The 26,918-nt window shown below is 45.6% G+C and overlaps 1 protein-coding gene across 5 annotated transcripts in view; it reads left to right on the forward strand.

The window, feature by feature from the left end:
* Nucleotides 1-26,918, forward strand: part of SLC23A2 (solute carrier family 23 member 2) — a 120,555-nt gene that overhangs the window by 56,548 nt on the left and 37,089 nt on the right. For all 5 annotated transcript variants that reach the window (XR_014795239.1, XM_084886809.1, XM_084886808.1 and 2 more), the window contains 3 exons: nt 5,014-5,112; nt 15,543-15,659; nt 19,112-19,269. Coding sequence is in view for 4 of the 5 variants with exons in the window: in XM_084886809.1 (XP_084742935.1) it covers nt 5,014-5,112; nt 15,543-15,659; nt 19,112-19,269 (374 nt within the window). In the remaining variant the exon portion in view is untranslated. The remainder of the gene's footprint in view (nt 1-5,013; nt 5,113-15,542; nt 15,660-19,111; nt 19,270-26,918) is intronic.

Genomic DNA, 26,918 nt, shown 5'->3' on the forward strand with positions numbered 1-26,918 from the left:
AATGGGGAGAGGCAGGCATCCTCTGGCTCTTTTCAAAGGGCAGGTTGTGCTGGGGAGCAGGTGGGGCGAGCTGGAACCCTGAAGGTGCTCTGGCTGCTGCAGCCCGGGAGCCCTCTGGAGGAGGCTGGAGGAGGGAGGAGGCTGTGCTGTGCAGGATTGGCCGAGCTCTGGGTGCAGTATTGGTTGCTCCGGAGGTTTTGCTTGCACATGTCCACCGTGGGCCGCCATGTTTGAAGAGGCAGTGAGAACAAGATTAGGGGCTTTGCCGCCTCCGCCAGCTTTAGGATTGCTAGTGTAATGTTAAACCTGTCAGCTACATTTTTTTTGGGTTGTCATCTAAGATTGACAGGCTCTGGAGGTTTAGCATATGCTATATTATACTCACTTTGATTTACTTTTCCTGGTAGTTCATTTTGAATTTTCAGGTAATATTGAAGGCAGGTGGGAGATTTTTTAGTTCAGTTAAAAGACTTGGGTTAAAGATTGGGAAACACTAATCTTGATATCTCTAGTCTATTTAAAACACATTTAATTATAGATATGGAGGAAATAGTGAGTGAGTGTGTGTGTGTGTAGGGAGGTAAGAATAGTGTGTTACCTTTTTATTAAAGAATAGAAAGCAGTCAGTTTGAGGAACTGTATCACTATTCTGAACATGATTGTTTTATATAAAATGATTCAGTTAACTATTAGACATATGACAGTGGTGGGTGAATTATACCAGATCCCAAAGAGAAGATAGACGCTAATTGAGTCCTGAACCCTCTGATCAGAGGCTCAGGGTTTCCCAGGTGCTTGAACTTTTCACCTTACAGGTGCCTGCAGCTGCTGACTGATTCCCTTTGGCTTCTGTTTGAGTAACTCAGGCTTATTCCACTGTCAGTTAAATGGGCATTGCTGTGAAATGACATTCAGCATGACACAGCTTCACAATTGCTGCTGTCAGTCCTGTTTCTTGTACATTTGACAGTTTTAGGATTACGATTCAGAACACATACTCTAAGCTTTATTGCCTTAGCTTAGTAGAAATAAAGCAATAAAGGCATGATTTTTATTGAGCAATTGGCACACTCCTGTATCCAAAGGCAACATAATCCTGCATATTGGAGACAAGCAGAATCAACCAGACAAATTTGTGCAGAGAAAACGTGCTGTCATAGCTGATTGAGTGACTGTGCAATATTACTTTAGGAGGGGCATTTAGCGCCACAAGTTTGGTTTCAAATGATTTTGAGGGAGAAAGGACATGTTGTTCCCAAAGGATTTTCAAATAATCTGTGGATACTGTTAATAAAAACCTGATCAATTTCCTGAGATGGAAGATGCCAAGATTCCCTTCAGTTATCTGTGATGCTATTAATAACACAAAAGGAAACCTGTTTTATTAAGTTTAGAAAGCTTTCCAAGTCATGTTTTATTTCCTAGTTGAACTCATGTGAAGCTTTGATAGCATCAGAAACATTTTTTTATCCTTTTAAAAAACAAATAGCTCAAAGCCTTTCCTGAAGAACTGATTTTAGCATTATTTTTAAAATTATATTTTATGTTTTTAAGAGAGTAGACCACCAGAATAGCTAACTTAAGAAACCAAAGGAAAAATAGTAGTAAAAACAAGCTGGTGTTTTACCTCCTGGCACCCTAATGCATCCTGTGTTCAGTCAATGAGTGCCATTAACCTGGTACCCACTGGGGGGATGGGGGTGCAGCTATGTGGCAGGACTGCATCCTCATTGCCTGGGCACAGCAGGTGCTCAAACACAGTTTGTTGAATGAAAATATGAGCCCTTTCATAGCCTGGGGAATGTCTGCAATTTATTTATAGCACTTAATTGTGGGAATGGAATAAATCAGAGGATATATATACAGACTAAACTGTTTTTTTGAAGTGAAATTCACACAAAATTGAAATTTAAAAGTGAAGAGTTCAGTGACATTGAGCACATTCACAATGTTACGGAACCATCACCTCTGTCTAGTTCGAAAACATTTTCATCACCCCAAAAGATCATCCTGCAGGCACGGGGGATGAATCTGGGTGAAGGGTAGTTTTAGCTAGGATAGGGGTTCAGTCAGATCTGGGCTTCTCTGATGATTTAGTTTCTAAACATTATTGTTTTAAGACAGTTCATCCTGAGTGTATGTACCTCTTGGCTTCTCACTGGGTTGAGGGCTGCTGTGAGAGGACTTGGAGCCTGGCTCTGATAATAAGGTAGAGCTTCGTTTTGTGGACGTAAACTTGTCTGGGAACATGTATCCTGCTGGCAGCTGGTTTTACAGGCAAGCAAATGCTACAGACCCTGTTGGCCTCTGTTAAAAGACATAACATGTCTTAGAGTTAGTTTTAAAAGCAATCGTTGGCCTTGGGCAGGTAGCTCAGTTCCTTAGAGCATTGTCCCTAGGTTGAGGGTTCAATCCCTGGTCAGGTCACATATAAGAATCAACAAATGAATGCATGAATAAGTGGAATAACAGCTTGATGTTTCTTTCTCTCTTTCTCCCTTTCTCCTCCCTTCCATTCTCTCTCTTCCTCTCTCAAATCGATCAATAAAAAAAAAAGCATCTCTTTATTTGAAATGATTTAAGAAAATTTGCAATATGAACAATAAAGATTTATTTAAAAATAAAAATAAAAATAAATAAAAAATTAAAAAAAAAGAAAGAAAGAAAATTTGCCCTGTAAGAATTATGTACCAGTTAATCGAGATCTTGGGCCTACTTTAAAATTAGCTTCAGACTAGGGTTGTAATCTGTGTGATCTTGAATGAGAAATTAAATTTTTCTTTGGTCCTACGTATTCAACCATGAAAATAAGTGGATTAAATCTCTCTGGACTTCTAAGCTATATTAACACTTCAGTCTTTCTAATTTCTTCCTGTTGTAAAAATTAATTGTCCTCATTATAGAAAATTACCAACATTATATAAAGGGAACAAGAAGGTAAAAATGGTCCCACTGGTTAAAGACAACCGCTGTTAATATTGTGGTGTAAATCTTTTTTTATTATTCATTTTAAAAAAATAGCATTCAAATAACATATGAATGTGTACCGATTATAAAAGATCCAAATGCTGAAAAGGATGGTTGGGAGTGAGAAATGAAAGGTGCCCATCTCAACTCCTTGCTCCTGGGTAAGCCTTCATACTGGTTAGTGACTGGATCCTTTACGAAACATTTAGACTAGGGGTGTCAAACTCAATTAGAGAAGGGGCCAAAATCTAAAATTCAGCCTAAATCGCGGGCCGAACGGTTTACTGAACAGTCATAAACTGACAATGTCATAAACTGACAGCGGAGTGCAGTGATGACAGCGCGGTGCGGGCCACATTGCAAGGCCTGGCGGGCTGGATTTGGCCCGCAGGCCTTGTGTTTGACACACGTGATTTAGACACAGGGAAGTTATTACATTTTTATTTTATTTTATTTTATTTTATTTTACTAGCACAACTGGGATAATTCTTAGAACAGGCATGTTTTGTGACCTTTTTTTTTTTTTTTTTAAATATATATTTTATTGATTTTTTACAGAGAGGAAGGGAGAGAGATAGAGAGCTAGAAACGTCGATGAGAGAAACATCGACCAGCTGTCTCTTGCACACACCCCACCTGGGATGTGCTCGCAACCAATGTACATGTCCCTGACCAGAATCGAACCCAGGACCTTTCAGTCCGCAGACTGATGCTCTACCTCTGAGCCAAACCGGTTTCGGCAGTTTTGTGACCTTTTTTTAAAAAAAAACAACAGTATTTCTTGGAGTTCTTGTCAGTACATCAATTTTCTTTTAATGGCTGAATATTGTTCTCGAAATGCATATAGCTTAATTTAAGGATGTCTTTTTGATGAACATTTAGGTTGCTTCCAAGTACTCAGTATTTTGAGTAATGCTGCAACCGTAACCTTGAACATGCACTTGCATGGCTGTGTTTGAAGGAGAGGTTCCTGTGAGTAGGGTTGCTGGTCCCAGAACATGCCTGTGCTAAGCCCCAGGGCTCGGTTCCCGTCACAGAGGGAGCCAGGTGCCCCATTCCATCAGGAGCACAGTCTCTCTCATTCCTTAAAGAACTTTTCTCCCACACCCTGCTCAACACCGGATTCTCCTCTAAGAATTTCCCCCTAATTTATGCTACAAAACGAAATTTAACTTGAATGGTCATTTCTGTAATTTTAAGTGAGGTTCAACAGCTCTCTGTATTTTTTTGTGTGTGTGTGTGTGGGGGGGGGGGGGGAGGGGCACTTAATTTATTTTTGTGAATTTGTATGCTCCTACCCTGTGCTCATTTCCTTTGGATTATTTGAATTATGGATCGGCAGGTGTTCTTTATGAAATTCTGATGCTGATCCTTGGTTAGGTGTCGCACCGTATTTTCTCTTATGCCATCACTCATCTTTCACTACCCTTTATGTTAGTGAATTTAAACATTTTTATACTTGTCTTCTCTGCGTTTTTAAAATGTAGTTGTTTGATTCATACGAACAATTATTTTCAGTATTATTTTTCAAGACCGGCAGCCAGGACCTCAGTTGGCTGTGTCACCAGGGCATGCATGACAGGGGCTGTCACTATGTTAGGAGAGCACAGTGTGAGGGTGCTGCCAGCCCATTTCCTCCCGTAGGGATGGCGCGTGGAAGTCATGGTCACGGAAGGCAGCTCAGTATGCCTCTCCCTGGCTCAGAATACAGCTTTTGTTCCTCAGCCGAATGCTGGGGATCCCAGTTCTTCTACTTTCTTTGGATGTTATATTTTGAGTCTCTCTCTGCTGACCCTCCTGTTCACACAGCCTCCCCCTGTGGGGCACGTGGTATGTTTCTCCTCTTTCAAAACACACGTGGTTACTGACGCAGCACACACTTGTTGGGAGCTTCATTTAAGAACACCGCAAATTGGGCTACATTGATAGGTAAAAAATGCAGTTTTTGTCTCTTATGAGGATTACAAACAACTTTGGGGGGAAATGTTTCCGTACTGCGGAGAGAAATGCTGTGAAACAGCCTTTAAGTGGAGTGTTTCTCCTCAGGTGGTGATAAATGGAGGCGCCACGTCCAGCGGTGAACAGGACAATGAAGACACAGAGCTCATGGCGATCTACACGACGGAAAACGGCATTGCAGAAAAGGTACCCACTTCCATCACCTCCCCTCGCCCGCCACCGCCGCCGTCTCAGGTTCTGTCCAGGACGTGTTCTTCATCTGGGTTTTGTGTCTTCCCTGTGGAGAGGGTGTGGGTGTTCTCTGTATAATGGAAATGGAAGTGATGAGGAGTAGAAGTTAATAATTTTTTAAAATCCTCACTAGAGGATATGTTTATTGATTGGATTTTTTTAAGAGAGGTTGAGAGACAGAGAAACATCAATGGGGTTGCCCCAATAACCAGGAATCAAAAGAAGTTACTAATTTTTAATTGTCTTAACAGCAATTAAGCTAAGTCTCATATTGAGGCCCTTGTCTGTATATTTTTAAAAGCCTCAATCAGCATGCCAGAGGGGAGGGGTTAAGAGTTTGGGTCTGTGACTCAGACCCTGATAATTCCTTAAACTATCTGGGCATCATCAGTTGCTTCATCTCTAAAATGGAAGTAAACACATTTGTCTTAGGGTTGTTGTGAGGGTTAAATGAAATAATAAATGGAAAGTGATTAGCATTGTGTCTGGTACATACGACGTGTGCATTGACTAAGAGAATCCGTGTGCACTGACTAAGAGAATCCAGTAGATAGTTTGTGTAGACAAGGAAAACTCCTTTAATGAAGGAAGCTCTGACCGAAGCAAGAGAAATCACACTGAACGTGGGAGAATCTTCTTTTGCTTCATCCCATCTCCTTATAGGTCAGTCTGTGTGACCATTTTCCTAGATGCCAGCAGAGCTGCCCAAAGAGGGTCCAGATATCTGGATTATTTTCCCTTTGTATCTAACACGTGAAAAGTTTGAAAATATGGCATTTTCAGATTGCATTGCAGCCCTGAGACTTCTCACTTTCATTTGAGTTTTATTTTATAGACTTAATTGATTTTATTTTAGAGAGACAGGAAGGGGGGAAGAGAGAGAAAGAGAGGGAGAGAAAGAGAAAAACAGTGAAAAACAAAAACAGTTGTTCCACTCATTTATACATTCATTGGTTGATTCTTCTATGTGTCCTGACTGGGGATCAAACCCTCAGCCTTGGGGTATCAGGGCAATGTTCTAAATAAATTTTAAAAATAGATTTTAACTTTATGGTGACAATTACTAATTTGATCCATTTATATAATGAGGCATTATATTCTAGAATCACTGCTTTGTATTATAGACAGTATATTCTACTCACTAAGACCACTAGAAAGTTGACACATGCAAATATAGTACCCAACTTGGTTGAGTGCAACAATTTTGCAGTATAGTCACTACAGTGATAACAACAATTATATTGGTATTTTTGAATAATCAAATTTTTACATAGGGGTAGTTTCTTTTTAAAAATTCTAGGCTGCGAGATAGACATTTAATTTTTGGGTATCTTGACCAGTATTGCTATTATTTGGTCAAGCTGTTATAAATTGGACTAGAGTCATGCTGAGATGTTGGAATTCCTGTGGTGTTGGATTCCACACTGCTCCTCAGAGTGCAGACGAGAGCAGCTACAGTCAGCAAGTAGACTGATGCCTGCAGTCTAGGCTGGCTTGGGTCTTAGCATCTTTTAGCAAAGTGTGTCCGATTTTATAGACTTGTTGGGTTGCATCCAGTGCTAAGGTCCTGGCTCCTTAATCACAGCCATCAGAATTTCCAGGCTGTGGCCTATCATGATTTTGGGACTTCCTCCTGTCTTGTCCAGGAAATGCTGGCCGTGTTTGGAAATGAAGAGTGAGGAGCATTAACACGTGGGAGCTTTTTAACATCTGTCGCTATGCCTTTTACTGATGATGGTGATCTGTTGGCAAGAAAAATGTCTAGCACATTTATGCTAGCCATTTACTTACCTGTTTGGGTGAAAACTTTTCTACTGTCTAAAACACTGGTACTTTTGCATTTTCTTGAATATTCGTGAGGTAGAATACTTTCCTATTTTACTAGCCATTTGGGGTCTATATTATTCTGTTGTTTTTGTTTGTTTGTTTCCATTGTACAAAAAGGATTTAATGGCCCAAAACCTCACGATTACATAGAATTGTTAAAGTGCAAGGTCAAAGTCCTCTGTGACCCCACTCCAAAGTCTCCATAGCCCTAGGAGCTATGTCGGTAAAGATTGCTAAAACATATGCCTGCTATTTTGCTGCCTATGGAGTCTTGTAGGATTTTTATGGTTTCTCTTTTTCTGATACTGAAGGTGGCAGTGAAGAAATCTGACCAGTCTTTTTCTTCTTATCAGTATCTTGATCTTTTGCCTGCCTTGTGGATTCTTTATCTTTGATATTCAGTAACTTTACTTAGATATGTGTTTTTGGTTTTTTTGGGGGGTGGTGGTGGTAAAGAACTATGAATTTATTAGGTCATCTGGAAATCCAGATGAGATGAGCCCCAAATTGGCGCCAGTAGCCAGGGACGGGGAGTCAGAGATTTTAAAGGACTTTAGGCGGGCTTTTTCTGGGCAGAAAGTTCTCTGGGCGGGTCCTGAGGGGACAGCTCATGGTCTTAGCAAGTGGCACGCAGTCTTAGGGAAAGGGAATGTCTGTGGTGAAATGATTTAAAGGTCACTTCCCAGGGAAGGAATATTAATCGAATATCCATTCGATCACTTGATCAGACCTAACATTCTAGCCTTTTTGTTTTATGGAATAGGGAGGAAGGCATATCTTCTGCAGTCACGGTACTTCCTGCCGAGGGGGATGGGCTTCGATTGTAGTTGGCTGGAACACTGGGTAGATTTCTCATGGTTGGAGCGAGGGGTTGCAGTAGCATGATTTCCCCAAGAGACTGGTTAGCGAAGGCCCAAAAGCCGTCCTGCTGAGGGACTTGAGAGGGAGAAGCTGGTCCTGAGGCTGCCACAGTGTCACTCGTCTGGTTTGGCTGCTTTTCTGCACCTGGATCTGAAATACAACTGAGGCCTCCATGTTATCTTTAGGGAGGAAGAGATCAGGGGTCTAATCTGGCTCCCTAGTGAGATGAAAGATCTGGGGTCCAACCACATGACCAGTGATAGCGAGGGGAGGGGAGGTTAACCTGGGGGCAAGGTTCTTGTTTTCCCAGTTTGCCCCTTGCTAGCCATCCAGAACTTTCTGCCCCCTGCCCCGTTGAGTTTCTGTACCGGGCCCATCGTCCTTGCTCTGGGAGTCAGAGGGATGATGAAGTCTAGGGGTGGTATTCCTGAGTTACAAGCAGGGCTTGTAACCTGGTGGAGACAAACTTCTATACATTTTAGTATGACTGGGGCGAAAGCTAGAACAGTAAGAATTATTGCAAACAGTCTGATGGAAGGAAAGAGACATTAGTTTGGTGGGTTGTAGTCTGATTTACCAAAATGAGGTTTATTCTCTTGGCTTCATTTGTCCTTGGTTCAGGAAGATAGAATTTAATAGATGGCTGCCGACTGCCTGGCATCTGGATTTTCTAGAAGCTGTAAACTGCTGTTTAACTATCTCGGTCGGTTTCCTATTCTACTTGTCTTGGCTTACTGCTTACAAATTTAACTCATTTCCTTTTTCTCTCAAAATGCCTGTCCATGCCTCTGCCTTTTATTACCTAAACGATACACTTTCTTTCCAATTTAATTAGAATTCTTAACTCTTAGAAACCTTCATTTTCCAGTGGTAACCAAAACAGCCAGCATCTCTTAGGCTGACATTTGTGAACACTCTCACTTTCAAGAAACACAACTGCAGTAAGACATTACATCCACCGCCCCAAATCTGATTTACAGATTTTCTGTAACAAAAGCTAAAATCAGGTGAACTTAAAACTTGCTGAAATATTTAGATGTTTATCATTTAACCCAGCAATGCACCAAAGCTTTTAAGCTGCCAAGGAAGACCTTGGGAAATTAGGGATGGGCCTGTCAGGCTGGAGAAAGGCCCAGGGGGTGCCGGGAGCAGCTACTTCTAGAACTGTAGTTCCTGGGCCTCCGGCCACTTGTATTAAAACTACCACATTTTTCCTCAGAGATAACATTTTTCCTTAGAGATAACATTTTTCCTTAGAGATAACATGCTGCGGTTTGGGTAATAATGAGTTCAGCTTCTGATAACAGCCGGACTGTTAAGTAAGAATTTGCAGTTTTGCAGTAAAGAAAGCTGTTCTTTGGGAAGGGCAGGCGGGCGAGAGTAGCTTTCGGAGCATTAAAGGGGGGGAGAATGCTGGCCTTCTGAGAAGGAGTGAAAGGGGGACTTGGTAAGGAGGTGGAGGGGGTGGACAAAGGGGTGGAGGCAGAGACGGGGGCATGCGGAGAAGGATATAAGGAGGTGGGTTTGGGGGAACTGTAGGGGAGCGGAGAATGAAGTGATCGGGAGGGTCTGAGGGACCTGGCGGGTTGGAGGACAGTCAGAAGCCTTAGGGTGTAAAGGTGAGGGGTGGGGGGTGTGTGGCAGAAGGAGGTTTTGGGTGGAGTAGGATTTGATAAGGAGAGCAAGTTTGAGAGAGAAGGGTGATTGTGCGAGTAAAGAAGGCCTGGACCTAGGGGATCTCTGACTACTTCCTGCGGTGGTGACAGTGAGGGGGACCCTTCACTGCGCCATGGAGGGGCTTTGCGAGATGACTGAAGTTGGGAGCCCAGAGGCGAAAGAGCGCAGCGAGCCTGAGGAAGGAGAGTGTTTCTCCTCTAGAGGAGGGAGCCGTGGTGGAGGAGATAAGGTGTTTATGGTCCAAGGAAACGGCTCGACTTTGCGGGGTGAGAGTGAAACCCAGGTAGGTGACTGTGGTTCGGGACAGCTGGGCTTGGTGAGGGCGTACGTGGCAGCCCTGGTTGGCACCGAGGTAGAACGAGGGAAGGGTGGATGGAGGGGGTGTTCAGTAAGATGCAGTGTAGCGGTGAGGTGTGGCTAATGGCTGCGAGACTCAACCATCAACCCCCATAGCAGAGACTGAGGAGGGGACTGAATGCAGGGAGGACACAATTAATGGCTCAGTGTCGGTTAAAAAGGAGATCAGCTTACCTGCCACCACAACCGTTACCCGAGGCTCTGTCCTGGCAATGTAAGTCCATGGGGCTTTGTCAGGGTCTGGTGGCCAGTCCCAGGAGGTCTGGAAGCCAGACTACCGTCTGATTTCCCGTGGCCTTCCCTTCCGCACTTTGGGCAGGACTTGGCCACGTGCCCTTCCTTGTTGCAACTGAGGCGTGGGCCCGAGGGGGCTTAGCCCTGACTTCTCCGTGGTTGGAAGACTGGCACTGCAGGAGAGAGTGGCTAGGAGCTGACTCCTTCTGGGCCTCGGCCTTGTCCTGATCTCACTTTTGTTTTTGGATTTGTGTCTCCTCGTCTCTATTATTAAGACCTTAACGGCCAGATTAACGAGGTCTTTTTGAGGGGTTAGTGGACCTGTGTCTATTTTTCAAAGTTCGTGGCATATGTCGGGGCCGATGGGGATGTAAGATGGGTGTTCAGAAGAAGGGTTCCCTCTGGGGACGTGGGGTCCAAGGTGGTAAATTCCTGTAAGGCAGGGGTCTTCAAACTACGGCCCGCGGGCCACATGCGGCCCGCAGAGGAGTCTGATCCGGCCCGCCAGGTTTTTTGGGCAGTGAGTGCAGCCGAGGTGTTACAGTAGGAATTAGTAGTTCATATAGTCCGGCCTTCCAGCTCTCTGAGGGACCGTGATCTGGCCCCCACTTTAAAAAGTTTGAGGGACCCCTGCTGTAAGGCCTCCGTGAGGCGGGAGAGGGGAGAGCTGGGTTTTCACCAGAGCCTTGAGGATTTCATTAAGTTTGCCATGGTCTCTGCCTCATGGGCAGCCTTTGTTAGTCTAGCACTGAGACAGATGACCAGATGAGGATGAAGCCGGCGCCCTGGAGAATTGCCCTGGCGGTTCCATCTCTGGTTAGGGTGGGGGACCAAATCAGCGCCAACCGGGTTGGCTGGCATGTCCTGTCTATGGAGGGCATCAGCATGGCCCTGAGCTGCTTGCCAAATACGCTCCTTCTCCTCTGGGGTCAGAGAGGCGGACAGGATGACATAGATGTGTCAGGTCATGGGAGCGGGTCAGGTACTCGAATTCCTTAGTAAAGGTGGTTGGATTGGTGGAGAAAGGTCCGAGGCATCTCCCAATCTGTGACATGGGTACGTGGATAGTACCCTTAGCCCCTGCCACCTCTTGCCGGGGAAGGACAAGGGCTGGAGGCTGGCTGTCTGAGAAGGAGTGAAAGGGGGACTTGGTAAGGAGGTGGAGGGGGTGGACAAGGGTTGGAGTCAAAGATGGGGGGGGGCATGCAGAGGAAGGATATAAGGAGTGGGTTTGGGGGAACTGTGGGGAGCGGAGAATGAAGTGATCAGGAGGGTCTGAAGGACCTGGCTGGTTGCCACACAATCAGAAGCCTTAGGGTGTAAAGATGGGGCGTGGCAGAAGGAGGTTTTGGGTGGAGTAGGATTTGATAAGGAGAGCTGGTTTGAGAGAGGAGGATGATTTTGGAGTGTAAAGAAGGCCTGGACCTAGGGGATCTCTGCTTTCTATTTAAGTCCCAGAGAATGTTCAAATCGAAAGCTCCATTCTCGGGCCAATGTGAATAATTGAGATTGCGGGAAAGGCTGAGTGTGTTAAGATTGTGGAGGAGACATCCCAGAGGAGGTTTTTTGGGGGGAGATGGGGGTGGTAGGGGAGGAAGAGATGGAAAAAGAACTCCCAGTGGTGTAAATTAGGAAGAGGAGTTAAGAAACAAAGGGAGACCCAGAGAGCTAGACTAGAGGGAGGGCGTCCCCACCAGGGCGTCCCCACCAGCTAGTCAGGCTCCAGAGTAAGGAAGAGTCTATCCATGTGGTGGGCACCTGGGTCCGAGGCTGGACTGGAGAGGCTTTCTGGCCTGGCGCTAGGTCTTTTGTCTGAGATAGCAAATCGGAAATCCAGAGGGGTGACCCAGTTGTCACTTACCGGCGATGAGATGAGCCGGTGTTGAGTGTGGGACCAGTACTGGGAAGGAGAGGCCCAGATCTGGCCGCCTCCTTGGCTGGTTCGGGAGAGCCCGTGAGGGAGGGAGGCCTAATCAAGGCCACAGTCATGTCACTCAGTAGGATTTGGAGGTGAGCCAGGTCAAGCTGCTGCTGCCTAGCAAACCTGGGGTGATCGAAGCCAGGGCGATGCCCCCTCCCTGTGGAACCCGCCGGGTTTCTGCCCCAAATGCTGGGGTCACCGAAGGAGGTACACACGAGGCCAAAGGTATAAAGAATTATGAATATATCAGGTCATCTGGAAACCCAGATGGACTGAGCCCCCAAATGGCGCCTGCCTACTTAGATAAGCTTTGATGCTGACCATTCGGGGTCAGTTTTTTCTGGCACTTTCAATATGTAGTGTCAAAGCTCCTGTTACTTTAGGAAAGCGGTCTGGAATTATATCTTTATTTTTTGTTCCAGACTGTTCTTTTGATTTTATTTGAGGGCTCCAGTTACGAATATTTTGGATCTCCATTGCCTGCTTTCTCTAGCTATCATTTCTCTAATATTTTTTTTCTCTTATATTGTTTTATTTTTCATTTCTAGTCTGTGACCCTTACATTTCTTTTAAATGTCTATTTTCTCTTGTGTTCTCTGTTTCTCTCTCTCTCTCTCTCTCTCTCTCTCTCTCTCTCTCTCTGATTTTTCAGAGGGCAGAAGGTAGGAAGGTAAGGGGGAGAGAGAAACATTGATATGAGAGAGACATTGAATGGGGAGCATCTCTAGTAGAAATGGGGAAAGAACCTGCAACCCAGGTATATGCCTTTGACCAGAATTGAACCTGTAACCCTTTGGTGCACAGGCCAATGCATTAACCACTGAGCCACTCCAGCCAATGACTTTCATTTTTCTTTTTTTCCCCTTTTACTTCTGTCCAAATTCTGTCAATTTATGTTTTATTTCTGTTTGTCTTTTAATTTCTGTTTTAAGATCTTCCTACTACAACTGATTATTATTAATTTAAAAAATATTTTTATTGATTTCAGAGAGGAAGGGAAAGGGAGAGAGAGAGAGAAACATCAATGATGAGAAAATTATTGATTGGCTGGCTCCTACACGCCCCCTATTGGGGATTGAGCTCTCAACTCGGCATATGCCCTTGACTGGAATTGAACCTGGGACCCTTCAGTCTGCAGGTCAACATTCTATCCACTGAGCCAAACCAGCAGGGCTACAGTTGATTATTGAGTTTTTAAGATATCTGAATTTTTTTTAATTAATTCACTTGAGTACTTGGAGGGTCTTTTAATTTATAAAAATGTCCTTTATTTATTGGAAATGTTCTTATTTCTTTGATTAATTCTTATATTCTGTTATCTTGGTTGTATTCTGACTTTTAAAACCATTACAATTTCTTAATTAATTTATTTATTTTAATATATTTTATTGATTTTTTACAGAGAGGAAGGGAGAGAGATAGAGAGCCAGAAATGTCAATGAGAGAGAAACATCGACCAGCTGCCTCTGCACACCCCCCACCAGGGATGTGCCTGCAGCCAACGTACATGCTCTTGACCAGAATCGAACCTGGGACCTTTCAGTCCGCAGACCGACGCTCTACCATTGAGCCAAACCGGTTTCGGCCCATTACAATTTCTTATCCATATTTGTCTTTTTGTTATTTTTGGAAGATATCTATCTTGTTTTTAGTTTCTAATTCCTCTTTTTTTTTTTTTTTTTTTTTCCCTTAGAGAGGAAGGGAGAGAAACATTGGTGTGAGAGAGGAACATTGATTGGTTGCCTCCTGTTCACACCCTGACTGGGGATTGAACCTGCAACTAGGCATGTGCCTTGACAGGGAATCAAACCCTCGACCCTTTGGTGCATGGGACAACACTCCAACCAACTGAGCCACACCAGCTAGGACTACTGTTGTGTGTCACAGTGACTGGTCAGTCAGTTGTTTGGTCGCTTGGCCTTTTATATATGTGTCGCCCAATAAATTCAATTGAAAAGAAAAAGAAGTGATGTTGATGCTGACTGGGAATGTCTAGACTATAACTTAGACCAGCGGTTTTCAAACTTTTTCATCTCATGGCACACATAAACTAATTACTAAAATCCAGCACCATACCAAAAAATATATATTTGCCAATGTGACATAAAAAAAAAATAGGTATAATATTGATTCATTCACACTGGACGGCTCTTTTGGTGGCTGTTGTCATTTTTTATTTGACTATCTAAGGGAAAAGAGGTTAGTGCCCATAATAGTCAGATATTGCATGTTTTAAAATTTCTTATGACACAGCAGTTGAAAATTGCTGAATGAGGCTATAACCTAAAGTGTCTGGTCTTTGTGAAGATTTTGTCTCAAAAAGCATGCAACACTTAACATTTAAAAAAAAAAATCTTGAGTAGTGGTGGGAAGAAGAAAGAAAATTGCCCCCTGCACTAGAAATACATTTTTAGTCTGTTATTTTAAGTAAAATATGAGTCACTTATCTGTACACTTCTGAATTTTGCTCTTTTCACTCACCATTGTGCCTGAGTAGCAGTGTTTTTGTACAAGGCTACAGGACTTTGTTTTTAGGTACAAAAATTTCTCCTTGCAGCGATGGGGTGCGGTGGGACAGCAGATCAATGCTCTCTGTTTGAAAGTGGTTAGCATTGCATATTATTTCTTCATTCTGGTCACCACCCAAGGACTGCTCATGTCCAGGTATTACTTTGTAGTCCCATCCTTGGAGCATCATCTCTACGCAGGTGGTTTCTAGGCTAGGGAGAAGCTCTGAGCAAGCTGAATGCTCTAGGGCAGTGGTCAGCAAACTGCGGCTCGCAAACCACATGCGGCTTGTGAGCCGTGGCTTGCCACTCTGTTGATTAATGAGTTTGCCGACCACTGTCATATACTACCCTTGACCTCTTCGCATACAATATGCCACAATTGCCTAATCTTCACAGTTTCCAGTTATGTGGTAACGTTTAGTTTAGTCCAGTGATCGGAAAACTCATTAGTCAACAGAGCCCTGGTTTGCCAACCACTGCTCTAGGGGGTGGGACAATGGCAATGTATACTGAATCCCCAAAGTCTGAAGATGGAGTGTCCCACTGAGCCAGTGTGTTTGAGCATTGTGTCAAAGGTAGCCAAGGCTTAATTTTACGGGGAAGTGGCAGCCCCTTTATAAAGTTGTTTTTTTAGTAGTGGGCCTGTACTGAACTGAGCTAACGTTAGCCCTTAAATTTATTTATTTATTTATTTATTTAGTTAGTTAGTTAGTTAGTTATTGAGAGTGGAAGGGAGGGAGACGGAGAGAAACATCCATGTGAGAGCCACTTTATAAAGTTGTTTTTTTAGTAGTGGGCCTGTACTGAACTGAGCTAACGTTAGCCCTTAAATTTACTTACTTACTTATTTATTTATTTATTTTATTTATTTATTTAGTTAGTTAGTTATTGAGAGTGGAAGGGAGGGAGACGGAGAGAAACATCCATGTGAGAGAGACAAACCGACTAGGGCAGTCCTTGTTTTTATTAAACACCTCCTTTGTCCCTCTTGCTCACAGAGCTCTCTGGCCGAGACGTTGGATAGTACTGGCAGTCTAGACCCCCAGAGATCGGACATGATTTACACCATAGAAGACGTCCCTCCTTGGTACCTGTGCATATTTCTGGGGCTGCAGGTAAGATGGTTCCTTTAGGATGTAACCACCAGCAGATGCTTGAGTTCTCTGTCTGGATTTTTTTAAAATTCAGTTTTGATTTTGATTTATTGAGGTCTTTGTTATAAACTAGAGGCCCAGTGCTCAAATTTGTGCATGGGTGGGATCCCTCCACTTGGCCAGTGATCAGGGCCATCTCGCCCAGTCCTTACTGGGGCTGACAGGGACAGGCTGGCTGGGGAGGGACTGCGGGAGGTTGGCCGGCCGGGGAGGGATTGTGGGAGGGCTCCAGGGTGTCTCCACCCTGTCTCACCCAGTCCCCATTGGCCAGACCCCAGCAGCAAGCTAACCACCAGTTGAGTGTCTACCCTCTGGTGGTCAGTGCACATTATAGCGACTGGTCAAGTGGTCAACCACTTAGCATATTAAGGTTTTATATAGAGAAACTAGAGGCCTGGTACAAGAAATTTGGCCTGCACCTGAGATCCCTCGGACATCCCTCTCACAATTTGTGACTGCTGGCTCCTAACTGCTCGCCTGCCTGCCTGCCTGCCTGCCTGCCTGCCTGCCTGCCTGCCTGCCTGCCTGCCGTTCGTTTCCTAACTGCTCTCCCCTGCTGGCCTGATTGCCCCTAACTGCTCTCTCCTGCCGGCCTGATTGCATCCTAACTGCTTGCTCCCCTGTGCCAGCCTTATTGCGCCCCTAACTGCTTGCTCCCCCGCACCGGCCTGATCTCCCCTAACTGCTTGCTCCCCTAATGGCCTGATCGTCCCTAACCAGCTCTGCCTTTGGCCCCCCGCCACCATGGTTTTGTCTGGAAGGAAGTCAGACATCGGAATATGTCCAGTTGACCTGGTCTAATAAGCATATTACCCTTTTATTAGTATAGATTATTCTCTCAAGAATGATGAATGGAAATTGTCAACATCAGTTTATAATACTGAAAGGAAGAAAAGAACAGGAGGAGGAGGAGGAGGTTAAACAGAAAAAAGGAAGGAAAACATTCAGGGAATAAGGAAAGGAAGTGACATGGAAGGAAGGACAGAAAATTGTAGAGATATAGAAAGAAGGAGGAGCAGAGGGGAAAAAAAGTGGAAGAGAAAAGAACTAGTTTTCATCTCTCATTCCTGGCTTCCTTAACCCAGTGTTTTTCAACCTTTTTTGGGCAAAGGCACACTTGTTTCATGAAAAAAATCACGAGGCACACCACCATTAGAAAATGTTAAAAAATTTAACTCTGTGCCTATATTGACTATATATAAAGTAATTCTCTTGAATAGGAATCAAATAAACACAAAGAAAGTATTTTATAATTACTTTATTATGAAATATTAAGTAAACAAAATAGTGAAAAATTATAAAATTCTTGTCTTGTCTGCACCTACGGCACACCAGGCAACATCAGCGGTTGAAAAACGCTGCCTTAACCAACCCACAGTCATGGTCAGTTCTGCCATGGGCAACACTGAAAAATACCATGTTTCAGTCTTTTTAAAGGAAGGCAAACTTTGCCACAGAAGCAGCTGCTTTGTCTGCTGTGGCTTCCAGTGGGAGCAGAGCCGGGACGCTGCCAGGGGAGGGAGTGGGACAGGGCTGGGCTCCTCTGCTGGGTTCCTACGTCTTTGGTGCTTTCCCTTATTTCTCAGCACCCTCCTCCCACGTACGGACTGAAGTGGTGCTTTAGAGAAAGGGGGCAGGACAGAAGTTCTTTTCTAGGATTCACACGCCTGGTCTGTGTTTCCCTTGGCTGTTTTAGCCGTGTGAAAGCCGCAACCTGCACGGCTAGGGCTCAGGACCTGGAGAAGGGCCGCGCATAAATGACGAGATTAGACAAGAAATATGAATTTGGAAATCACAGGGGCCAGGCAGAAAGCCATTCTCTAGTGGAGAGGCTTCATGCCCTTTTAGCTTTTTATTCAATTTTACATATACATCTTGCCTTTAGTCAGGCAGGCAATCTGATAGTAGACAAACTATCTTAATGGTCAGTGACTATTAGTAAAGATTTACTTTGAGATTGTTAGGTCAGGAAATTGCTTGAGTCACTATTGTCTGGACAGCTTTAGCCCTTGCCAGTGCATAGCTTTAGCCCTTGCCAAAGCTTAAGGTCCATCAGCCTTCTGGGTTCCTTGTTTGCACTTTTCTGATAGTGTAGACAATGGATAGCCTCTAGCATAGCCTGACTCTGTTCTCAGGTCTGACTTTCCATTCTTCATTTTTTTTAAGTTTGAATGATCAGTTTAATCTGGGGTATTTCAGATGCTGAGAAAGTCAGTCTCATTGCCCAGACAGGTTTATGCACTTGGAGGTGAGGCTGTACCTGCCCCGACAGCTGATGCTTTGGTCCGGGTTTCCAGCCCTCCCGGCCCCCTTTAGGTATCACAGCACTTGGTCACCTGACCTGAAAGGTGTCTAATAAAGGAGAAGTCATGCCCCAAGGAGCTGAGTGCTCATGTAGATGATTTTCCTTGGGTTGAACATCCCAAAACAGATTGAGGAGATTTGCTTTTTAAAATGTTTATATTCTAGTTGTTTTTTAGAAGTGCTTCCTGGTCAAATGGGATTGGGAGCCCTGCATGCATCATGCCCTTCTTGACGATGCACAGTGTTCTTAAGCTTGTGAGCATCCCTGAGAAGTCCTGGATGGGGATGTTCTGTTTCGTGCACGAAACTCCTATTAGTGTTACGAAATTTGGGCTTTGTGGGCTGCAAGCAACACATTTTGGCAAACAGGAGCAGAGATGGGGAACTGTTGGGAATAAAATTTGCCGAACAGAAGCAGGCACTGAACAAGCAGGCCCTGGAGGAAGGGAAGTGAGCATGGCTGCTAGGGATATCCTCCTAAGAGTGGAGGTGGGCCCCCAAAGGCGAGTGAGCTGGCTCTTTGTGGAGCATGCCTCAGCTCCTGTCCAACCTTAACCCTTCCCTGATTGCTGTCAAACAATGCCACCATAGAAAAGGCTGGAAACACCCCGTGTAAGGAAGCTTTAACCCCCAGACCCAATGTTTCAAGAATACAGTTGTAGAATTCTACATAAAATATTGGCAAATCAAACTGCAGAAGAAAGATATAGCAAGACTTCTAGAGCTTGTTTCAAGAATGGTTCCATGCAAAATAATTAATGTGAACAGATCAAAGGAGAAAGACCTATGGTTTTAGCAAATACTGAAAAGCATTTGAAAAAAAGCAGGTAATTCTGGTAAGAATTGCATGAGTACAATATGATTGTATTAAGTGCTTCCTTTATGCTGACCTGGACTCATGTGAGTAATAAGTAATGATACAAGTATAATGGAAATGTAATGGAAAGGAGAAATACTGAAAAAGAAATTATTTGGTATATGATATTCGTGTGTTCCTGAACAAACCAAAGAGTTCCTTTAAACAAAAAACATTGGAGGGGTGAGTGAGGATGAAATTAGAAAATAAGGAGGGAGGGTTTACTCTTTCCTCTGTCTCCCTGTCACCACAGCACTACCTGACCTGCTTCAGCGGCACCATCGCGGTGCCCTTTCTGCTCGCCGACGCCATGTGCGTCGGGTACGACCAGTGGGCCACCAGCCAGCTCATTGGGACCATTTTCTTCTGTGTGGGAATCACAACTCTGCTGCAGACAACGTTTGGGTGCAGGTGAGATTGGGGTACTAAACGGGATCCTGAAGCCCCTGTAAGGGAGGCATCGAACACCACCCTTTACCTAGGCAGTGTAGAAGGACTGACTGGGGATGCGTGCTGTTGTAATGAGCCCTGCCCCCGCCTACCCAGCACCATGTTTCTTCTCTTGGTGGATAGCGCACTCCCCCCCCCCCCCCCGGCTGTGCACGCTGGCAAGTCTGACTCTCTCAGCTCCTTCCATCCCGCCCGCTGCCGGGCCAGGCCAGCGCTCTCTCCAGTGCCCGTCCTGCCACACTCCTTTAGTCAGACCTGGGCTGTTCCACGAGGCTCCCGGTTGGGTTCCGTGCCCCCAGGGCCGCTCTCCTTGCCCCACTCTGTGCACCAGCCCCCGGAGCCTTCTTTCCAACATTGGCATCTTCCTCAGGGTGCCAGGCTGCAGCCCCACTCTCTGTTTAAAACCAGGATGTGCCCGCTTTTGAAGCTTCTCCCTTGCTCTGTCTGTCCCCTGCCTTTCCAGCCATGTCTCTGATCCCTGATGTCCCCTTCTCTGGCTCTCCCTGGGGTGACCTCCCTGAGCACCTGCTGTTTCACCCCGCTGTGCTTGTGTGCCCCAGCACCCAGTGTGCCCCAGCACCCAGTGTGCCCCAGCACCCAAGCGCCCTGCTCATCCTTCAGTCTGGCTTGCTCCTCTCCTCGCTGAAGCACCCCGACTCCTCGAAGCCTCCTTTGTTCTCTCTGAACTCCCACACATGCATCTCGTGTTCGTTCTTCCAACGTGGCTCTTATTCCACTTGTGTCCTTTTTGTTTCTGTGTCTTTCCCCGCTGAATTGTGCTCCCTTCCTTGGTGCCGGGGCTCTGATCGTTCACCTTTGCTTCCCTGCTCCCAGCTTCCATGGGCGAGGAGCTGGTGAGGACGGAAGAGAGCCCGTCTCTCCTGCCTCCTCCCACGGGCTCGCTCTGTTTCCTCCTGCCTCCTCTTTTGCTCTCTTCGCACTGCAGCCTCTTCCTCTACCCAGAGGCTCTGCTCACGGGGTGGAGCCCGCAGGGACAGGACTGTCCTCGGGAAGGATAGGGAGTAAGCTTCTGAGTTCTCCTTCTGTCTCTTGCTCCAGGAGAGAGGATCTGGGGAAGGGCTTTGCTTTGCCTTCTGGGGGAACGAGCGGGCGATAGTACAGTGGCAGCCTAGGAGTCATGGACGGTATTCCAATGAGTCAGAATCCTCAGCGGCCTGAGCCTGTGGGAGACCCAGGAGCAGTTAGGGTGTCCAGGTGGTGGCACAGGCAACGCCTGGGCAGGGACGCGCCTGGGCAGGGACGCGGCGGCCTCCTTGCAGGTCTGCTGATGGAAGGGAGCCATGTGGTCTGAAGGCTGTGGGGCTGGCCAGCGCTTGGAGTTCTCAGAACCCCAGCCCTGCAGGACTGCCTGTCTGTGCAGATCCCTTACCTCAGAAGGGAGGGTGCCCTTCGGGGATGCTGAGAGGAGGGTCAGGGTATCCTTGACCTAGAGGAAGGAAGTGTGTTGTGGGCATTCCAGGGAGGACTTGATTCATTTTCTTAGTGCCAGGAGGCAGGAGAAAACAAATCCAGGTAGTTAATTTGGCTGCTTTCATTCTTTTGATATAGCATTTAAGGTTCTGTATTCCAAGTCCAGAGTAGACTAAAAAGCTTTTGTTGGTTGACTCGGGAGCCTTACTTTGTACATAGGGCACTGGTTCTCTGGGGAAATTTTTACTTATTTGTTCTCTAAACAGCTAACTCATCAAGGAGCTTATAGCAGAAACTGTCTGTAAATTTGGGCTGAGCCTGAAGTTGAGAATTGTTGGTTGATACCCAGAAGGAATGAAGATATCTATATTGTGATGTAATATGCAAGGTGTGCAACTCACCCAAGGTCAGCATGACCAGCCACATTGCCAGTGCTGGTTACATCAAGTTGTTGGATATCTTAATAATAAACTGTAATCCCATGGGCAGTCAGAACCTCCAGTTTCCAGTATAAACCAGTAGTTTACACAGTGTGGCAAATGATGACTTCTCCTTCATACGCCAGGGAGTGGAATAAGAGGCCTGAGAGGTTAGAGGGGCCCGGGCAGGTGACTTCTCCAGCTCCGTTTCCTTTCGTGGAAAGGAGAGGAGGCTCTTCTGTGGATGGCATTTGCCGTTATTTTAATGGACCTATTGTGCTTTCATGGATTATAAACTTCCTGGAATATGTTTGGGGAGTTATAGTGCACAAATAATATGAAAAGCCTTTTTGTTTTGCTAAATGCTAATCTAGACACTTATCACAGGCTGTGAATGATCATTTTAACAGTCTTGAGTATTTACTTCCTGGTCACAACAGGATCAAGTAACAGACAAAGCAATTGGGGCCGAGGGATTGTTAGATAGGGTGGGACAGTGCAGGAGGGAACTGCTGACTGACCAAGAGCGGAGTGCATTCCCAGCATCTGTTATAGGATTGCAGATGGCCTGTGCATTTGCTTGTTTTATGGTTGTTGCTGATTTTTGTGTGTGTGTGTGTGGGGGGGGTGGGTGGGGGGAGGTGCTGGTGTGGCAGTTCAGCACTTAGGCTTAGAGCGGCTGGAGAAAAAGTTTTTCATGTTCAGCTTTCATGCTTTCTAAGATGGATTTTCTGAGATTTCTGGTTTATAGTATTGTGTGTGCGTTCTGTATGCTTCTTTGTTATTTGCCGACCACCTGACCAGTACTAGGTAACTCGATTGCACTGGATGCAGCCGGTGCTGGGACCTAGAGACCAGCCATGGTCTGTGCTTGTGAGGAGGGGGCCCTTTGTGTTGAGGAAGCCAGAACTGCTGCAGGTCTGGCTCAGAGGAGGAAAGGGTAAGCATCCCGAGCTGCGGGCAGTGGCCAGGCCACCGCTCTTCCTCATTTCACATGGGTACCCCGGGGAAGAGGGGCCCTCTGTTCTCAGACACCTGTCTCATCCCATAAAAAACTCAGGTTGGAAGGGAGACTGAAGGAAGGGGACAGACGTGTGCCTCTGCAAGCCTGAGCTGTCAGAGGTCACATCACTCCTTCCGAGGCTGTTTCCCACGGGCTGGGCTGAGGCCACAGAAAATGTGTCTGCAGACCCTCCTTCCTTCGCTGCACATGTCCCCTGGCACAGGCCCCAGCCCAGGTGTGGGACTTCTGTGGCTTTCCTGCTTCCCAGAGCTTCTCTTGCAGGGGGTGGGTGGGCTGTGCCATGCCTGCTTCTTTCACCTTCTGCTCCCACCTTTTCCTCCTCCTCCCTTTTGATCTTGACCTGCACTTTGCTTTCAACCAAGTCTTCCTTGAGTTTCCTTGAGTGAGGTTTCAACATCTCAGGTTCTGTTTGATTGTGATGTCAATCCCAGCCACGCCTTGGGTTTATTCCAGGAATTAGTACAAAGCCTTTAAAATCCTGAGAGATCTGGGCAGAGCTGTGAGCCAGCGTGCATTTCCCCCACCCCCTACACCTTGGGTGTCAGTGCAGAGCTGGGGGAAGAAAGAGGTCCTTGGGCACCTGCCCCTCGCCTGCCACCCTGACCTTCCCTGAGGCGTGGCAGGCTCTGTGTTAGGGGGTCACCTCCAGCCTTTTGCTTCGGGCACCGCTCCGAGGCATCACTGAGCTCCCAGCAAAAGGAGAGACTGTGGGCTCCCCTGTAGCCAGTGCTGCCATCTGCCCCGAGGAGGCAGCGTCCCCGCTTCCTCTCCTAGGGTCTGGGGGCCCGGGTATGTTGGGTCACTAGGTAAGGGGACCGCTCCAGGATACTTCAAGGTCCCGAGTCCAGGGCTTTGAACTCTTAACTAGTGATCAGACTTAGGAGAATCGAGGGGTGCAGTGCTTAGATTGAGGTGGGGACACGGGGGCTCCCCACACTCTCTGTACATGCAATTCATGTGGGATGCATGTGCACTTCTTTGAGCTGCTTACAAGTCAAGTTGCAGACAACATGCCAGTTCACCCTAAAAATCTCCTGAGACTGAGGGTCTCCTGTGTGATAGCCACTTACAACAGTCATTCTGCCATATCATCTAACACAGATGATACTTAGCAGCCATATTTAGCTTCCCAAGCTGTCCCTGACGCCTCTTTTAGGGCTCGTCTCTCCACCTCCCTGAACCAGGACCCAGTCAAGTTCCTATGGTGCGTGCGTTTGTCGCATTTCTCTGGCCTCAATAATAAACAGCCCCCATCTTTTCCCTCCATATCACCCCCCTTTAAAGAGTCCAGGCCAGCTGTCTGTCAGTGTTCTGTGGTCTGAATTTGTCTGTGTCCTTGTGGTGGTATTTGATCTGTTCCACAATCCCTCCCCGCTTATTTGTTCTAAACTGGGAGGTGGGGCTAGACGCATGGTTGATTCAGAGTGAAAATTTTGCAAAAATTACTATATGGGTGACTTTACATTGAGCGTTCCCCACCAAATTAAAATAAAAATTCTGTTACTGTCCATGTACTAAAGGTTTTAGGTAGTATAGTGTGGGGCAAAAGTAGGTTTACAGTTGTGAGTACGGGAAGCCGTTTATTCTTGTATTATTACTTATTCGTGACTATATTTTGCATAGGGACAACTGTTAACCTATTTTTTTGCCTCACCCTGATTATTAATGAAATGGGCCCCGAGAGAACCTGGTGGCACTGACCATGAGGAGGGAGCTTCCCGCACCCCCCCTTCTGCTGCGGCCCCTGACTGCTGCGGGCCTGGCGGTGACATCGCTCTCGTTCACCATTCTCATGTGACTGTGGGCGAGCCGCTTGCTCTCTCAGGGCTTCCGTCTGGTTAATCCTGGGCGCCCGTCCACCCTTGCCTGCGGGCGCTCGTTATTTCAGGGGCCTCTGGAAGGGGAGGAGGCAGAGGGCGCAGGCCGGGAGCGGGGTTGCAGTGAGCTTGGGGCTGCGGCAGCTGCTGGCAGTGTCTCTGATGAGCGTAGGCCATTGGGCATCATGCTCCATGGCCATTGCCATCAGCTTTGCTTCTTCAACTCGAGCCTTCTCAGTGGCCTTCCCCCTTCTCCAAACACACCGCTCCTCTGTCCTTGTTTCTGATGCTCCTGGGGACGAGGAGACCGACTGGGTCCTCTGAGGGCCTGTGGGGTGAATGATCTAGTTCTCCAGTCCTTTTTGGACTCTCACGTCCTCCTGGCCCTGCACATTCTCACGTGCTCTGAAGGCTCCTCCTCATCCTCATGGCCCACTGCCCTCCCCCTCAGCCGCCCTTTCAGCCAGGTGGCTGTCGTTGCAAACGCTGTGCAGGAATAGGGCAGCCTTACACAGGCCCAAGGGACAGAGCTGCTCAGCAAACCCTAGAGGGAAGCTTTTGTCTCTTTTCAAAATTGTGGTTTTTGTAAACTATTTAACATAACTCTAATATTTAAGGAAGGTGTTGTCATCCCCTCCCATTCCCATTTCTTTTAAAAATATATTTTTATTGACTTCAGAGAAGAAGGGAGAGGGAGAAAGAGATAGAAACATCAAGGATGAGAGAGAATCATTGATTGGCTGCCTCCTGCTCACCCCACACTGGGGATGGAGCTCACAACCCGAGCATGTGCCCTGACTGAGAATTGAACTTTGACCTCCTGATTCATAAGCCACTTACTTTATAGACATAATTTAAATCAAACCTATTGAGGAGTAACTGACATACAGTGACATTGAACCTTTCTATATGTAGTTATAGAAGGTTTGACTCACGTACACAGTCATATAACCCCACCAGCAGAACATGGCCACACCCCAAGGACTTATCTCGTGCCTCTCTGTCACTGCTTAGATCTGTAAGTAATGAAAGTATTTTAGGCGACCAGCCCCTGACCTGAAATAGGTGATACTATCATGTTGGAAAAGGTTATCAGAATCACACCCAAGTAGCCCGCGGGGTTCCTGCGCGCTGTCTGAGCCGCGGGCCCCGGAGGGGACGGGCCCCAGGCAGCTGCTTCCGCCCCCTGAGGCCCTGAGGTTCTTCAGGCGCCTCCCTGATTGACAGGGGCAAGAAGAGTTCATGTAGTTTTTAGGGTTTATCTGTAAAACCAGAGTAACATGAACTTGAAGATAATGGTTACACTTGCTTTTAGTTGAGTTTTATTTATTTTTTAATCAACTCAAAGTGAATTAAGAAATCAAATGCAAGAATCAACGAAAACTTTAAGTATTAGATTGAAATCAGAGTGATTTTTCTTTTTAATCTAAAAGTGGGTTTTTAAACTTTTAAACTCAAACTCCAGGAACAACAAAAGGATGATCAATTTGATAACATTGAATAGAAGAACATTTTTTTAAACTTGTAAAAATACACCATAAACAGACAAAATGACAAACTGGACAAAGTATTTGCATCACACATTTTCTCACACATTGCTGTACAATTCCTATGGAGAGGAATTGTACAATCTAGACTGCATAGGCATTTACCTTTGATCCGATAACCCCACTGCTAGAAATTTATCCTGAAGATTCATGCCCACATGTGCAGAATAATATACCGGTACAGAAAGTTAGTTCTTGCTGTGTAATTTGTAATAGCAGAATAGTTAACAGCCTGAATGTCCACCTACAAGAGACTGGCTGCTATGGGTCAGCACCCAGCAGAGTCCTGTGCAGCCCTGAGAATGAATGATTGAAGCCTCTCTGAACGGTTTCAGGATATATTGAAAAAGCAAGTGGCATAAAAGTTAAGTGTATGTATATTTGGTAAGAAAGCAGAAATAACAAGGAGAAGTGAGGAATAGATGAAAATGGTTAATGATAGTAAGAATGGGTTGGAGGGGCTAGTGAGACCTGGTATAATTCCTCATGCGGTTTGATTTTTAAACTGTGCAAATGTTCAACATATTCAAAACGTAGAATCCCAAAAGGATGAAGCAAAGCAAACCCTAAAATTGAAAATTAACGGAAACAAATAAACCTAACTATACGTCAAATTGCTGACCACACGGAAGAGAATTAATCCACAGACTTTAGAACAATGCTTTGCATACCTTGAATGGGATATTTTCTAAGGACAAAATAAAAGAAATTTTATACTCAGCAATGTTGTTGTTAGTAATGTTGGTATAATTCTGGAACTGTGTCCTCTGATGTTGTAGCATAGAACAAATCAACAAGGACATTGGAAATCAGGATGCTCAGTGTAGGAGGAGAGATATGAGAAAAGGTAATCTTTCAATTGTGTTGAAGTGGAGGGATCATTTTGATTTAAAAAAATATTGTATTTCTGTTCATGAAATACCAGTTTTTTTTTTGTTTTTTTTTTTTTTGTTTTTTTTAAATAACAGTGAGCTAGTGCTCAGATCTTGGTTTCTACTAGTAAATAACATTTCCGCCAAAATGAACCTGGGCTCCTTGGAGAAGTGCCTGATGCCAGGGCTGAGAAAAGTACAAGCCGAACCTGGAACATCTACTGTCAGAAAGCAACGAACAGCTCAAAAAGTGACGGGGAGGTGTGGGGAAAGGGAACTGCTTTGGGCAAGTTGAGGACAATTTAATTATTGAAAAGAACAGTCATGGAAGTGAGTTATAGAACTGAATATAAAAAGGGAACTCATTTATCTTTAGTGATGATATAAAAAAAGAGGGAGATAAAATTGGACAAAAAGGAAAGCTTTTTTACAAAAGGACTCTAATAAATATGGATGGAATGATAAAATTGGAAACTCATAATTTTTAAGCCCACTATGTA

The sequence above is a fragment of the Pipistrellus hanaki genome (assembly GCF_964339955.1).
Source record: "Pipistrellus hanaki genome assembly, chromosome: 6".
Classification (NCBI taxonomy): Eukaryota; Metazoa; Chordata; class Mammalia; order Chiroptera; family Vespertilionidae; genus Pipistrellus; species Pipistrellus hanaki.